Source organism: Pinus tabuliformis, chromosome 6 (genome assembly GCF_031772625.1).
Source record: "Pinus tabuliformis cultivar Carrire ecotype Pingquan chromosome 6, CPIR1, whole genome shotgun sequence".
NCBI classification, from domain to species: Eukaryota; Viridiplantae; Streptophyta; class Pinopsida; order Pinales; family Pinaceae; genus Pinus; species Pinus tabuliformis.
In genome coordinates, this window is record NC_142292.1 from 1836879648 (window position 1) to 1836897336 (window position 17689).

At 38.1% G+C, this 17689-nt stretch overlaps 1 protein-coding gene across 1 annotated transcript in view; it reads right to left on the bottom strand.

Moving 5' to 3' along the window:
- Positions 1-4909: 4909 nt before the first annotated feature.
- The window catches only part of LOC149266342 (chromatin modification-like protein), a 28616-nt gene continuing 15836 nt past the window's right edge, over positions 4910-17689 (bottom strand). The window contains exons 3-6 of the mRNA XM_089430336.1: positions 6597-6648; positions 6406-6475; positions 6105-6243; positions 4910-5531 (exon numbers count right to left, since the gene is read on the bottom strand). Of these exons, the coding sequence (XP_089286462.1) occupies positions 6163-6243; positions 6406-6475; positions 6597-6648 (203 nt within the window). The 3' untranslated portion in view covers positions 4910-5531; positions 6105-6162. The remainder of the gene's footprint in view (positions 5532-6104; positions 6244-6405; positions 6476-6596; positions 6649-17689) is intronic.

Here is a 17689-nt window from a genome sequence, read left to right on the forward strand (position 1 = left end):
TCTTTGAGGATGAGTTAGGGCATCCAAGATAAGAGTAGTCAAAATGAGGTATGTATGCTTACATTTGATATTGTGGAAGTCATTTCATACAGTTTTATATATCATGAACCAATGCTTTATGTTAAGAGTGTGATCAAAAGAAAGTATCTCCTCCCTCAAAGTGGAACGCACAGGGCACACATTCACTAAATGAAATCAACATAATATGTCCTCACATGAAGTATGAGGTGATTGACTACAATTGAGGAACTTTCATTGGAAGCTCCTAAGAATGAAATGTGTGAAGAAAGGAAGGAAAAGAACGTGGGATATGCAACCATGGTAAAGGAAATCAACATCCAAAAGACCAAGAAGATTTGACTAAGATATATCCATGGAAGATATGAAGACTTTGATAGAGTCTGAAAAAGAAAGAGACCCTTGACAATATATATATATTTGGGAGATGTGTCGATATGTATGCACGATGCTGATGCAAACTAGAAGATGTCATGATGAAAGACCATCACAAAGGTAATGTTGATTTTAATGTTCATTCCTTTATTTTTGAACAAATATCTGGATGGGTTTATGCAGGGTTTCTAAGGGAAGATCTATGGATGTCTTCTACCGCCGATACACATGTAGTAGGATGAAAGATCCTTAAGGAAACATGGCATGAAGGAAGACCAGATATGAACAAATGGATCACTTTCCGATGATGACCTAACTGACTCATGGATGAGAGTGATGGATGGTCTATGCCCTACCAAGAAGTTTCAAACATGACGACTAGATAACGAAAAGAAGCTCACAGTGTCGTAAGGAGTTCTTCAAGCAATTGGTTGTCCCATCATCTCCACCTAAGGAGTTGTCGTAGGTCCCTAATTAATAGGGAACCTAGAAACAAGTTTCTTACTTGGAAGAAACTTAGAAATTCCTAGGCCAAGAGGGAGCTTAGGTACATTCCCTTCGTAGGAATGAGTACATTCCTTTATTGGAATAGATATGCCCTCCTTAATTAAGAGGGAGAGAAAGACACATCATTCTTGTCTTCACTTGGGAATACAGAATGGAAGATTGGGTAAACATCTAGCATCTGATGCTCTTTGAGGATGCCAAGATAAGAGTATTCATAGAGGACCGATTTTCCTTGAGGACTAGGAATCCAAGATAAAAATGGTCCTAGTGGAACACAACCTGAGAACCCAGGGGGGTATGTTCTGAGAGAGACAATGATGAGGGTGTCTACACATCATTGATCTCGCCAGCATTGAGCTCAAATCTCGTGGAGAGACAAAGCGGTTAGTCAAGGCCTTGCTATGTTACAATGTTGGTTGATGTGATGTTAAACGGATGGGTTGTCAATCTGACTCTTCTTATGAGAAATTCTTCAGATCGAGAATGACCAAGTACCATTAAGAATACTTCCCTAGTTAAGAGGGAGTGTTGAAAAGTGTAACTAGGTTCGATCTTCATAATGACATGTGTAATTGTGATTTTATGTAATTGATGTAACGAAGAAAAATAAAATTATTATTGTAATGCTTGTCACATGGGTTTTGTGAGCAAGGAATTTTATTTTTAGTGATGGCTGAAATTGTGAGCCTTTAGGATTTGTCATCTAGTCACCAAAGTCTATGTCATGTATGAAAGGACCCTTCTTGGGCAAGTTACACATTTGTATAAGTTATTGAAAGAGTCAAAAGACATTCCAAGACAAGCACAAGCATCTCCTAGCATGTCGGCTTCAAAATGGAATTAATAAACTCCTCAAACAAACATGGTGGCATACCCTCTTTAAGTTGGCTTATTTTGATGGAAAACAAGTATAAATAGGGCTGCTAGGCATCATTTTTGGCACATATTTTCGGTCATCATCTAATTTGAAGTAAAAAGGTGTGAAGTACAATGAGAGAGCTCTTTAACAAGCGAAGGAGAGAGAAGTATAATCCAAGCTCTTTTCCAAGTTTGTTTTTGGGTTTATATCCTCTACACATTTGAGGCAATAAGAGTTTAGTTGCAGCAAAAGAAGTCGAGAAGAGTAGCAGTCCTCTTGGGTAGTCGAGTTGGAAGAAGGTCAAGTCAAGAAGAGAGGCCGAGACAACCTAGAAGAAGACCTTATCCAAAGCGAAGAAAGTTAAGGGATAAGATAAGGTCATGTGCATGAGTTAGGGTTTCTGAATTAGGATTGCAGACCTAATTCAAGGAGGTCGAATGTTTGAAGCAAAAGGAGGGTGAAGTGGAAGAGGAGCCGACAAAAGGGGAGGAGCAAAAGGCTTACTATCGTTGTCTAAGGATCTCATCAAGGGAACTTGTGTCTTGGTCTTGGAGTGGAAAATGGGTCAAGGGTTTTGATCTCGGTATTCGTCAATTGGAATCTCTATAAAAAGAAGATTTTGTTCCGGTTTTTCTCTCAAGAGAGAGGTTTTGGCCCTAGATGATAACCTATTAGAGTGAAGGACACTAATAACCTAAGTAAAAAAGATATTAATATAAAGTAGTAAAAAGCAATCACAAGCAATTACTAATAGAAGAGAAATCACTTAATTATTATGCCCTGGATTTCTCAACAATAAGAAGTGAAAGTGAAGGAAGAGGTGTGGAAAGGTTTGAACAAGCAAGGAAATCCTAACGAAGAAAGGAGGCATCCAAGCAAAGTTGAATAGGCTCTTTTCTTGTGTTTTTGGCTCACACATGTGAATTAAAGGACTGATTAGGGTTATTGCAGGCCTGAAGTAATGTAGGTCAAATTTCAAAAGTTCAAAGAGGGTCGAGACCCTAGTTGACAAGTATTTTGAGAATCGATTTATTGACTTTTGAGGAGTTGACTAAAGACTGACTAATCTTCTTGGGAGGTTGACTTGGTGGGTTGGAAGAGGTCTTATTGTTGGTCCAAGGGTCTTGGTTGTTTCATTTGATTTGGTTCTAAAAGAAGAGAAAAAGATTTTTTGAGTTTTCCCCTATAAGATGGGTCTTTCCCTGGTTGAGTGCCAACATCTTGTGTTTTTTTGTTGTGTCTGTGATCTTCATTGTTTGACAATTGTCTTGATTATAAAAATATAATAATTGCAAAGAAGAATTAATAAGGAACATATAAGAAAGTGCCAAGAAAGAGAAATCAAATTAAATAAACCCTAACTATGTTGCGCTGAGGATTTCTCAACAACAACAATCTTTTTTATAAGCTTTATGAGTTAGTGTCCTTTGCTCCATCTAAGAAGAGTTCAAAGGTATGTTGGTAATTAGAAGAATGAACTGCCATAAAAGAATTCCTCATCTAGAATCCCCTGAGCATGAATTGGTAAACAAAACAATCTTTGAAAACTTCTGAGGACAAAGCTTGGGAAAATAATAATGTTAGAAAACAAGGTCCAAAAATGTTGTAATTGCTAAATGAATATGAGTTATGACAAATACTCAAGGCAACTACACAATCTTGAAACTATAAACCACCCTATCTTAATTCATGATAAGCCCACCAATTCCTAACAAAATGCCTGCAATTAAAGACCACTAACATATTGGGTTTAAAATTGAAAAGGGTTCCTAGTCCTTCAAGAAAGGCAACTTGGTCTATGGCAGCAAGAAACTGAGGTGATGTACAAGTATCTTTCCTTCCATTGTGAAGTTCACACATTCCATACTCCCTCATGTCCACAAACAATCTTATGCAAAATAGAAATTTGGGATGGTGTTTTGGATCTGAGTATAAAATGCTTGCTCATTACACAGGTTTAAACACGTCTGCAAAGTGAAGCATTTCTATTACTTCTACATTTGCCAGTGGAGTGCTACAATGTCAGGGTCATTCTTATCTACACAAGCCTAAAACCATAGCATTGGAAGATAATCTTGCAGAATAAGATTAAAAAAATTCAATACAAAAGAATGAATTTCAAACGAACAGTTTTTAACTCATCAATAAGGATGGAGAATAAAGCAATGTCAATGGGCAAAGATCCATCTGCCGTATACTTGTGACAAAGGATTTATTTTTTCGTCATCTGCATATCCTAGCAAACCTTTGTTTGAAGAGCACTCTGCACCTTTTTTATAAGAAGCAAAGCACATTTTCCTCCCTCTGCCCATAGGAAATAGAAGAGTAGCTTATATCTCCAACGAAAAAGTTTAGCCCACTCGTGAAAGGAGTGTAAAATTTGGATGCAGCCCCACTTTGTTGTTTGTAAAAGAGATGAGATAGAATGGCAATGCAACATTGTCTTCTCCCCCTATCATAACCCCATTGGTTATTACTATTAGTGATATGTTCCTCTTATGTATTTATCATCCCATATTTAAAGCTTGTTTCTCATCTAAGGAGTCCAATAAAAATTCCATCTATCCTGCAGTAATCAAGGAAGTCTGCCTCATTCAACCCAAGAGATGGTCTTTACTCCCACGAAACATAGATTCGACATATCCATCTCTACCATTTTCCATGATAAGATATGGCTATATTCAAAATCAAAGGTTCTGCACAAGCCATTGTTTAAGATTATGTGCTAATAAAAGACTTATTTTGCAGAAAATAAGATTCGTATAATACATTTATTCTCACTACATCAGAGTCTAGCAACAATAGCTTATGGTGGTCGGAAGCCCTGACAAGAACAGGATACAAGATACCTAGAATACATAATTGCAGAGTTTGATGGTTAACCAGTAATTTACACTCAGAGGCTTCTTTGCAACTTATTACCATTTCCATTTTCAGATCAAAATGCAGATCTGACATGATAAAAATATGTCTAATACTAATCTCTATATCTAAAAAGAATAAACACTCAAACTGCAATCAATCCAATCCATTCCTGTACATTTACAATAGCATGGACAACCACTAAATGGTCTCATGTAAACTAATACCAACTGAATAGATAAGCATGTTTATATGTGTTAGGACATGTAACTAAACTACTCCTGCCAAGAACTATAATTCTACAATCTTATTGCCAACATAGTGTCAATATTGCACTATATACTATTCTCTACATTTCTTGCCAGTAGGCAAAGCAAAAGAATACTAATTTCCTGTCAAATATTTCCTTCCATCAGTACTCAAGGGCCTCATTTTATTGACTTATACAACACTTAAAATTTCCAAGATAGAAATCGCATTGACTGTCGCTCTCAGACAGCTGTAAGTTACTAGACCAATTGCTGTCCACAGAAGTTTCAGGTAGTTGCATGATCAGTGTGAAGTACCTATGAGAAATAATGCAGTTCAGAACCATCTGCATGAATGAATGGTGTTCACTCTTTCTAATCAGATCTGCTGCAGTCACAGCTCTTCTAGAATTCGGCTTAAGAAAGAACAAGTAAATGAAGTGATACACAGAACTGGAAAATAGCAATTTCATGTACTCTGTATAAATTAGAGTCTACAGAGAACACACAAAAGACCATAGCTACAATGAGTTTATAAATATCGATGGCAGTAAAAAACAAAAACAAAAACTGTCCATCTGAAATTAGGTCATATGGTAGGCATATCAACTTGAAATGGATTAAAGAGAATATGCTCCCTTGCAGTAGTAGCATCCCTTGGCCTGCAACATAATTGTAAATAAGTTAGATATCAAACTCCCTACAGAGAAACAAGCAGTTTATTTTTGCAAAGATGGGATAAAGAAAGTGAAATCCAGCAAAAAGGAAATAAAGATAGACCACTAAGTAGATATGAAAGAATAAATTTATTGGCACGTGTTTGTGCAAAAATACCCACATATGAGTACATGGGGTTAGCTCCACTGGTTGTTGCTAATGTTGTTGTAAATTTGACTAGTTCACTACTCTAGGCTAGGGTTAGGTGCACTACTCTACACTGATGGATTTACTATCCCACAAATGGGGGGAAGCATCCACCGGGTTTCCCTTTGAGTTTTCCTTGTTAAAAATGGCCACATATGCACAATAATGAAAGTAAAATTGTACAATATTTGCAAAAAAGTACAACAAACTGTACTCTTATGCATCCAGTATATTACACATGTCCAAAAGCTTTTTCACACAACCTGCCTCAAGGTGGGGCAAATTGGATGCTGGGTCCAGGAAAAAGGTTTAACTGAAAATATTATATCCAGTTTCTGTCTCGTATAGTAATTTTATACTAGTACACTTACATGTGTCATATTGAGGACGCAAGCTCCAAGAAACACCACAAAAATAGCACCATCTCAATCATTTCTCATCATGAAAATCGGGAGGTAAACTAAATTCCTCTTCTTGATTCAAAATCTCCATCTCCTCATCATCTGGTTTCTGTATTTACATGGACAAAAAGATAAATTTAATGCCACTGTATATTCCACTCAGGAACCTCTCTAAGTAAATTTTAAGTTTTTACACAAACTGAACACTGAAAGAAAACAGTAAACAAGCAGAAAATAAGCTCAAATCTGAAAAGGTAAAATTCAGAATTACCAGCATTTCAATATTATAGAATCGATCCAATAGTTGCAATATCTCATCTGCGGAGAAATTTCGATTTAACCTACTCAAAAAAATAACAAGTATAAATGAAGAACAGTATTTGGACCAAAAGATTTCATGCAAATTTTAAGCCCTGAGATAGCAATTCATGAAAAGCAAAAAAAAATGATGTTACTGCTGACCTTTTCTTAAGGTATTCCATCATGCCAAAGAGAACGAAGTGTCGGTGCATCCCTACAGACCCAAAACTAAATCAATTACATAGAAAATGCATGGCAATAAGAAAAACAACTTAAATTTCTATGCTGAGTCAAATTCGGCATGATGATACTGTTTGATGTGATGCAGACAATCAGCATAAAAATTCTGAGAAGGTGCAAACAATCAGAGGACCATCATGCTGATAGCATGAACAAAAGATATAGTAACTCATAAGTGCAGAGCCAGATCAAGAATGGGAAGAAAGAAACTATAATAACACAAAAGGAACCATCCAAAAATGGGTAAGAGGCACAAAGAGAGCAGACTGTTGGAAAACTAGCAACATTTAATTGCACACAAGCAAAGCTCAATTACATAATATTGTTCGACAAAGCCTCGTATGTCAAGGACCCCAGGAAGCTTTGACCGGCTTCATTTGTAAAGACATGATGCCTTTATATATGCTTGTAAACATATTATTTTATTATTTTCACCAACCACTGCATTGAGGAGTTGCAATATTATGATAGAAGCTATTATGAATAATATTATAATAACTATAGACGTTAGAAATGGCAATGATTTACATTGTTCAGGCATGGTTAACATTTTTCATAGTTTACAAAATTATGGAAGGGTTTAAGACTTGACTTATAACATTTAGGTCTTGTAAGCAATTAATCTTCCCAATCAATTGCTTCCTCCAGTAGGCGCATTAGCCCTTAAATGTGTCCCAGTCTTTGCCAAATGGAGTAAGAACTTATTTGACCATTTGAGACTTTCATCAGCAAAAGTGGAGAAACTGTCTTGCTTGAAATGATTAAAATGTCTCTTCCTGCATAAATGATAGGCATCATTACTGAAGAGGTGGATGCTTGTATCAAAAAGAATGTGGGTGAAAGTAAAGCGAACCCAGAGAAGTGTAAAGTACAGGATCTGAGAAATTGCTCATGATATAATGGGCAGATACCACTGTATAACAGAAAAATGTCCACATGGTAGAATTATCCAAAATATTGTGATAGAGAGAAAAGGAGCCAAATTGCTGCTTGATTTAGTCAAAACTCAGGATCCCGATGAAAAGAGGCCCAAGAAATAATCTAGTTGAAGAATTGCCTTTTGTTTATGACTTTCAAAGTGATGAGATTATGAATGAACCTTAGTCTGCTTCTAGCATGCATACATAATCGCATTGCTGATGAGGGTCTTCATTGGGGGTTCCTTCATAATGTCAGAAGCTTGCAAATGACTGTGTAGATGCCCAATACTTGTGTTTGTATCAACATATGGAATGCTAAGACTTATGTCAAAAGATAATGGCTGTAGAAAAGTTGTAGATTGTCCCGACTCCCCATCACTGAGCATAATTTTTAATAAGCTGTTTATCACATCTTTGCTGAAATTGTAGCCTGTAAGAGTATTATTCCTTAAATTCTTGTTCTTGAATAAAGGAGTGCAGGTAAGTTTTTTCTTGAAGAAGACAAAGAACTTATTTGAGTTGGTTTGCTTGTGTGGTCATCTGTGTAGGAATGAACTACCAGTTATAAAAAATGATCAAGGCTAGTTGAGTGCATTCATGGGAGAAGTCTTGTCAAATTATGTAGAGTACAAATACGGCCAAATAAAGAAGAGCTCTTAGATGTCAAATGAAGGCTTAAGGTAGCTTATATATAAATAAATAAACACACACAAAAAAAACTCAACAGCTCCTTTCAAGGCCCTAGAGGAAATGGTCATATAAAGTAAAGAAATGACAGTGTTTTGACATGGCTGTATCATACCAATGCAGGTGAAAGGAGATGCTTTCTTGGAATTTTGGTTGCATATGGGGGAAAGAAAGTTGTATAATAAAACTGAAATTTAAAATCTTGTCTGGTTTGGGTGCATAATTATGCACACCTGATGCTTTCTTGGAATTTTGCTTCATGCAGATGCAAAGACAAAAAACTGAGAAGTACCGAAGAGGAGGATGGCACCCCTTGGTGTACATAATTATGCACCCAACCCATACAAGATTATAATTCTCAGTTTCATTATCCAACTTCTGTTCCCCCTTATGCAAGTAAATATTATTTTCCACATGTTTGCAGTATGTTGGTGTAAAGTTATAATGTTCTAATGCTTCCATCACAACAATGCCCCAAGCAATATAATATTTCTCCCATCAACTGCACTTGACCAGCCTCCTAGTTTTGCTGTAGCAAATCCAACTTGGAGAGCACCCATGCTTAACAAATCCTTTTGTCCACCTGTGCCCAATACTCAACTGAGACCAACTATGCCAACTGCTCTGTCAACCATAACATCATACGTGTCTTCTGTTCCAGCACAGTCAATCCGCAATCCCATGCATCAAAGGTAATAAACATGCAAACTCTTCAGGAATGCATGTTGTCTTTTGCACAATGAACAAGCAACTGGGAAGTCTTACAGACAACATTAGCCACTTTGCTAATACTACTTTGCAGTTCCCAGTTCTAGTGCCAGCACTTAAAGAAAGCAAATGGCATTGAAGAACTCTGAGATTCACTGCCAGAAGTGGAGTTGTCAAAGAAAGAAATAGATGAGAATGAATGCCCTCATCATGAGATTGGTTAAAATGTCAGGGTCCAAACTCCATTTTTGAGAAAATTTCAAAATGGAAAGCACCTAAAGTAGAGACACAACAAAACCTTGTATTTAATTTTGCAAGAGAACTAGAGAATTTAAATATGAAAAAAACACTTGCCCAGCCAATGAAGCCATAGAGATTCCACTGAGTTGCAACAAATTTAAAAAATGATATGTGTCTCCAAAACAGGTACAGGCTACAGCATGGAAATGTGACTCCAAAAAACATTGGAAACAATGAAATGTGGTATTTAAGAAATCCAAAAAATATAATTTATAAAACCACACATAATCACTATACAACTTGAGTGGGCCTAATGGTTAAGAGCATGTGTTTCCTCTTAAGAGGTCACAAGTTCAAAACTCAAAGGTGATAGACTATGTATGCCTTCGTAGACTTAGCAGTCAAATCGCTGTGCGGAGGTGGGTCCCTTGTCCCACAAACAAGGGGTTCTCATACACCAATTTGGTGTCTGGCTTGGCTGTGACCTTAAAATTGGATAATAATAATAATAACAATATAGATCCAAGCCATTAGACATCAGATATGCAAAGTTTGCTTATGTAAATTGCATATAAGGGTTAATGAATATAGTAAAATGTGAGTAAGATATAAGTTTTGCAATACATATATTAAATGAAGATACATAAAGATTAAGACTCTAAATGGCCTCTAGAGCCTCGAATCCAAAAATCATCGTATTATAATCAAATGAGTAGATGGTTTGTTTAAAGTTTGGCTCATTAATCTGATGCAACCAAGTCCAAGAATATGGAGCTTTCTCTCTCTTAATGAATAGCGTCAACAGTCCCTGCCATTTGACACTAAATTAGTTGACATGGGTACCATTCAGCAGGATATAGATTTCAATTAGTTGGCACAATTCAGCAACATATGGGTTTCAATTAGTTGGCCCCATTAAGCAGTTTATTACCCTTTTCAGTTTCAGTTTTAAAATCACCCAATTCCTAGATCAAAGGGAGGAGGAAAAGGTACAGGTGTCATATTCTGAATATATGATGAAACATCAAAGAGACTGTCATGTGTTGAACGCTAAAAAAACACCCCAATTTCTATCTGCTCCATGTAAGGCCCAATAGGTCTGATTCTATCACTAAACCTATCCTAAAATGGGGGTCCCACTTCAACTTTTACCATTAATTTTTGTTAATGAAAGTAAAGGTGTGCCAATTACAGAATAGTAGAACATGTTGGTTAGAGATGCCAGCTTTCCAGAGTGTTTTGGACATGCTTTCAGGCTGAATTTCACTACCCCACTTCCATGGAAAGGTCCTCTTCAAAGAGGCACTCAAATTAGTCAAAGTCAATGTTTTCCATTGACATTGCTAAGTCCATTCCTATTGATGTGCAGGTCCATAAGCTTGCTTTTTTGGCTTTTTCACGGCAGGCTTTCCTATTACCCCCGTTGTTCATGTGGTGTAATTCTCTTTTTCCATGATGTACTTATTTGTTCTATTTGTTTATGTAAAGCTTGTTCCTCATGCTCAAAATAAATTTATATTATTCATGTATTTATCAAAAAGAAAAAATGAATTTATTATCGATGACTTATGGCTCCACAAGTTGTCCAAGTCAGCCCTCCTATGATCATGTTGGCCTACCCAAGGAGATGTTGAAAATGTAGTGAGCAAGGTCTTTTGGCCTGTGCCTTAACCAGTGAAGACCTCGAGTTGTCCTCATGAGTTAGACTTTAGTTAGGATGAGTTATTTCCAGTTTATTGGAATAATCATCAAGTTAGCATGCGTAGAGTTGGAGCTTCAGTTAAGTGGACTCTTCATCAGTTTGACTACAAAACAAGGTGGCAATTAGAAGTTCAGTTAGAGCGAGTTAGTATTCAGTATTGGTTGAAGGAAGAGAAAGTCAGATCTCCAGTGTTGGTTGAAGAGAGCATGAGTTATCAACTCCAATGATGAATGGAAGGAGAGTGAGTAACACTCTTAGTTAACTTGCTATCAGAGCTCGAGTTCTAAATTAAGTTGGGCCTCCTTGCATGGATTGAAGTTTGTCTATAAAAGGACGAAGGCACAAGGATTATTCATTTGTTTTGTGCACAAGGTTGTGAGACAAATCAGCTTATGAGTTTGTGAGAAGAGTCTTGTTTGTGGAAAGCACAGAGAACTTGTTTCGTAAGGAATTGGATAAACAAGTGCGCTAGAATCTAGGAGTTGGTTGCGTGCAAGACAGAGGAGCTGGGGTCCTAAGAAATAGGGGCTGAAGTGCGCTAAGAAATAGGGCCCAAGTGCGCTAGAAAATAGGGCCTAAAGTGCGCTAGGAAACAGGAGATCAGGACAAGGAAGGAGGAGCATAATTGAAGCAAGACAGCAAGGTTTGAAAATCAAGTCAAGGAGGTGGTAGAGGAAGAATTGTGTGCAGGAATCAAGATCAAGTAGCGATCAAGGCAGGCCAAGACCAATTGTATTAGCTGAGATTTGTGTGAGAAGCAGAACTCTTTCTCAAGAAAGACGAATTGCTTTGTAATAGATTCAATTGTTCCAAGGACAATCAATAAAATAACCACATCAAGCAATGTTGGGTTTCCTGAGAAAAATAAGTGTGTCAATTTGTGTATGCATTTTTATCTCTATGTTTTTATTTCGCTGCTTTTAAGATGTTAAGACACTTAGTATCTTGGTGAAAGTTAACTAGATTTCAATTTTTAGTTATTCACTAAGTAATTGCAGAGTTTCATGGAAATTTAACATGGTATCAGAGCAGAGATTAGTATAACGACCAACACCAGATTGACCAATTAATGGACAATGCAGATCAAGCAGAAGGCTTATGCTAGAGTTTGGAGAGCAGAGCAGTTCTTTGGATAGGAATATGGTATTCCAAGGACTAAAGTCAGATCACAGTTTAGAGGGAGCCTTGAATTTCTGCTCATGGAAGAAGCGGCTCTCAGTGGTGTTGGAAGATAATGGAGTGCTCAAGTATGCGAAGCAAGCAATAGCTCCACCTCAAGATGCCCAACAGTTGATCCAGCATAACAAGAATGACACCAAGGGGAGCAAGATCATTCTTGAGGGGATCAGAGATCAAATTATCCCTCATCTCCATGAGAAGAAAACAGCATACGAGATGTTTAAAACCATCTTAGATATGTATCATGGTTCCAATGATGCTAAGAAGCTTGCTCTCAAAGAGCAGCTAAGTATCTAAATGAACAAATGAGAGCTCATCATCACTTATCTTTTGAAGTTCACTTAGGTTCGAGATGAGCTAGGTAGAGTGGGTGTGACTGCAGCAGACCATGACCTTGTGGGTCTTGCACTTCTCGAACTTCACAAGTCTTGGTATAGTTTCCAGATGCAGTAAGTGGCAGAGAGAATATTCCCAGTTGGGAAAGGTTATGGAGTGACTGCATCCAAGAAGAAATCCAAAGAGGGACGAGAGTTGGGAGATCAGCTCTGATAGAGGACAAGGAGAACTTTGCCCTGGCAGGAAAAGGTGGCAAAGTCAAGAGCAAGAAGGGCCAAGGAGAGGCCGTGTCCAGTCAAAAGGGCAAGAAGAAAAAGAAGGATCTAAGAAAGATCAAGTGCTTCCATTGCCATGAGTTCAGACACTATGCCACTAAGTGTCCTAATTGGAAGGAATCTAGTAAGGATCATGTAGCTACATCAGTTGAGGTAGATGTGTTTTCTTCTCAGTTCAAGAAATATTTCTCATTGATAGCTTGCATGGCAAGCTCGATAGACAGCAATGTATGGTATATTGATTCAGGAACATCCTTCCACATGATCGGGAACAAGGAGTATTTCAACCACCTGAAGGAGAAGGACATGCAATTTCAAATTAAGCTAGGAGATGATGGCAAGTACACAACTAGGGGAGTTGGTACTTTCAATTTTTTGATGGAGCCAGGCAGCTCTCTCCATCTCAAAGATGTCCTCTATGTTCCAAGCCTAAAGAAGAACCTTGTTTCAATAGCTACCTTTGAGGACAAGAGTTATTATGTCATCTTCAACAGAGGAAAGGGTTACCTCCAACACTTAGCTTCTGGATGTAAGAAAAAGACAAGTGTGAGGAAGAAGAATCAGTACTTGCTACAAGTTGAGACAAGCACAGCCTTGAGCAGCAAGTTAGGAAGTGCACAAAGTAGAGACATAAGGGTGGAGGAGAGTAGAGCTCTAAGGGAGTCCTTAGAGCAAGAGTAAGTTAGAGCTCTCAAGGAGGAGCCTTGGCCAATATCACAATTTGAGTCTCGACTAGTTGGCAAGTGGGTCGACCAGCAAGATGATGAGGGCAGAGCCCAAGGCGAGTGGAGGCAGCCACTCAATAAGTAACTCCCAATATAAGGAGAGTTCAAGCCAAGTGAACAAAAGATTTGCTTAGGGAGGTTCAAAAGAGAGTTGGACCTCCCAGTACCACCTTCAAGGAGAGTAAGCAGCCACAGAGATACATGAAGTACATGGCACATATGGTTGAGGTGATAGACTCACAAAATAGGAGTATGGTTGGAAGCAACGGGTCTTCAGATCAGATTCTGCAGCAGCGAGTAGGGAAGTCTTCTAGTTCAAAAGGAGCAGTTGCAGCAACAAATAATGTGGTGGTGTTGAAGACAGATCCAAGTGGAAGAGGTTCTTTCAGAAGTACCTTCCTCACTAAGAGGGAGTCTTGAAAATGTAGCGAGCAAGCTCTTCTGGCTTATGATTTAGCTAGTGAAGACCTAAAGTTGTCCTCATGAGTTAGACTTCGGTTAGGATGAGTTATTCCCAATTTACTAGAAAATCATCAAGTTAGCATGCATAGAGTTGGAGCTTCAGTTAGGTGAAGTCTTCATCAATTTGACTACAGAACAAGGTGGCAATTAGTAGTTTAGTTAGAGAGAGGTAGTCTTCAGTCTTTATCGAAGGAAGAGTGAGTTAGATCTCCAGTGGTGATTGGAAAAAGCACAAGTTAACCACTCCAGTGTGATTGGAAGGAGAGCAAGTAACACTCAGTTAACTCGCTATCATAGCTCAAGTTCTAAATTAAGTTGGGCATCCTTGCATGGATCGAAGTTTGCCTATAAAAGAAGGAAGAAGGCACAAGGATTATTCATTTGTTTTGTGCACAAGGTTGTGAGACAAAGCAGCTCACGAGTTTGTGAGAAGAGCCTTGTTTGTGGAGAGGGCAAAGAACTTGTTTCCTAAGAAATAGGAGGAACACGTGCGTTAGAATTTAGGAGTTGGTTGTGTGCATGAAGGAGGAGCTAGGGTCCTAAGAAATAGGGGTTGAAGTGCACTAAGAAATAGGGCCCAAGTATGCTAGAAAATAGGGCTTGAAGTGAACTAGGAAATAGGAGATCAACGCAAGGACTAAGGGGCTCAAGTGTGCAAGGAAGGAGGAGCAGAATTGAAGCAAGACATTAGGGTTTGCAGAGCAAGTCAAGTGGGCAGCAAAGGAAGAATTGTGTGCAGGAACCGAGATCAAGGCAGGCCAAGAGCAATTGTATTAGCTAAGATTTGTGTGAGAAGCAAAAGGCTTTCTCAAGAGAGACAAATTGCCTTGTAATAAATTCAATTGCTCCAATGACAATCAATAAAATAGCCACATCGAGCACGCAAGTTTTACCTTTTGGGTTTCCTGAGAAAAATAAGTGTCAATTTGTGCATGTGTTTTAATCTCTATGTTTTTATTCCACTGCTTATAAGTTGATAAGATGCTCTATATATTGGTGAAAGTTAACTAGATTTCAGTTTTTAGTAATTCGTTGAGTAGTTGCAGAGTTTCATGGAAATTTAACAGGAGACACCCATCCATCCTTCAAGAAACCTATAAGTAGCCCATTCGTCCTCCATCCAAGATGCACTTTGGATCACAAGCATTACAAGTATATCTTTGTTCTCTAGTGAAGGAAGACAAGAAGATAAGGAGAACAAAAAGAATAAAAACAAGTCATCTATCTGCCCTTGCTCAAGTGACTACAGAAGGCTGAGATCAGTCTAAGTTTCTATGTTGATTTTTTAAGGTGGAATCCAAAGTTTTTGAGGTGAAGTGTTTGCTTTCTATGGCACAGAAAGAGGTCAAAATTCGGCCCCAATACATACCTATAATAGACCTTGAACAAGAGCACTTGTGGACAGTTTGTAGACGTTTTGACTTGGAATTTTGTGGAGGGTCGACTTAGCACTTTTTGGACTATCATCTTGCTATCATGTTGGTCAGTTTGTCTATGACTTTGATATCTCTTGTTGAATTAATTATCTAAAGAAAGAATTATTGGGTTTTTACCCCAAGTGTGTTTTCCCACGGTAAACATTGTGTTGATTTTAGGGATCGTGATCTCTACTTTTCATATTCTTGTATGGTTGAATTTCTAAGTATAATTGCTTGATTAAGAAGTTATAAATGCTAAAAGAAGATATATAATCATCACAATTAATTATCAGTGTTCAGAAATAAGTGTTAGTCTACATTGCACTTGATTTTTCAACAAGAAGGGCAAGGGGGAGCAACAGCAAACGCAGGTAGGAACATCTATGAAAACTCAAATGAATGAGTTTGTTACCAAGTTTGAAAAAAAATATATCAAAGGTATTTTTCCAATCTACCAGTACATTTCCAAGGAACATTTGGTAGGTGTACAATAGAGCATCTAGGCACATGACATCAGCTCAAGAGTTATTTCAAGTCTAACAAAATGGGACTCAAGAGAATAGGTTGAACTTGGTGATGATGCCAAGTACCCAGTAGCTGGAGTTGATCCCATTCCCTTCCAATTCCAATCAAGTGACTCTTTAGGCCTTTGATGATGTCTTGCTTGTTCAAGGTCTCAAGAAAAATTTGCTTTCAGCATTAGTTATGGAGGATATGGGCAATGTAGTAGAGTTCAAGAACCAACAAGTTCTTATCAAACCGAAGTTATCTAACTCAAAAGTAGCACGAGTGATGGGGATTAGGGTAGGCAACTTGTACGTGTTACAGAGTCAACCTGTTCGAGCCCTAGTTCATAACACAGATAGCTTGTGTGAGCTATGGTACAAGAGGATGGAGCACCTACATTACAAAGAGTTGTCGATTATGAGGAAAATAGTCATGGGTCTTCCAAAATCTAGCATTAAGCAACAAAGAATATGCAAAGGGTGTGCACTTGGAAAGCATGCCAAGGCTACTTTCCCAAGTAGAGAGCACAAGTCTAAGAGGATTGTATACCTAGTGCATTCAAACATATATGGAACGATGACAATAGCATCAATCACAAGAAGCATGTACTATGTATCCTTCATTGATGACTTCTCTCGCAAGGCATGGATCTACTGCTTAAAGACAAAAGGTGAAGTCTTTAGTAGGTTTCAAGAGTTCAAATCTCTTGTTGAGAACTAGAAAGGGAAGAAGATTAAGGTTTTGAGATCGAATAATGGGGGTGACTAGAGTTCAAGGGTTTCTGCAAGGAGGTAGGAATTAAGAAGGAACTGACTATTTCAATGTTTATACAACCAGCAACAGAATGGGGTTGTAGAGTGAAAGAATTAATCCGTCATAAGCGCTACTAAGGCCATGATTCATGACTAGGACTTGTCAATGTTTCTTTGGCAGAACCATACAACACAACAATCTACATCTAGATCACGTGTCCTCCTAGGATCATGGGGGATAACTCACCAAAGGAGGCATTCACTATTGAGAAGCTAAAGGTTAATCATTTCCCCATCAGTGGTTATTCAATCTAGATCCATGTACCTAGAGAAAGTAGGACCAAGTTAGAGCCCTCTAGCAAGAAGGGTTTATTTGTGGGTTACAATGAGACTTTTGAGGAAGACTTTGCATCCAGGAAGTCATGTGATCCCATTTTGGTGATAGAGGAGGAGTGGGAAGCTTAGAAGTTTGATCCAAAGTCACCAAAGACACCAACAAGTCCCTGTTCAAGATGACAACCAAGGAGCACATTGAGGGAGAACAAGCATCCGAAGAAGTTTCCTTCTAACATGGCTTTGATGAGCAACATCATTGATCCAAGCCTTCCAATTTTCAAGAGGCATCAAACCAACAGGTATGGAAAGATTTCATGGTGGAGGAGTACGCCTCCATTGTGAACAAGGATATTTGGGACATAATGCCAAAACCGAAGGGGAAGTTAGTAGTAACATCTAAGTGGCTCTACAAAACCAAGCATGTTATAAATGGTAGCATCGAGAAGTTAAAGGCGAGGTTTGTGGCCACATGGAATTGATTATGAAGAGACATTTGCTCCAATTTTTAGGTACATTTCCATTCGACAATTATGTTTATAACTTCAATGACGGGATGGAGGATACATCAAAAGGATGTAAATACAACTTTCCTTAATGGGATCATTGATGAAGAAGCGTACATAGAGAAACCTCGGGGCTTCAAGGTAAATGGGAAGGAGTCCCATGTTTAAGGGCTTAAAAGAAAGCCTTGTATGAACTTAAGCATGAACCAAGAGCATTGTATTCCACAATTAATGGACATCTATTGAGTATGGGCTTCACCAAAAG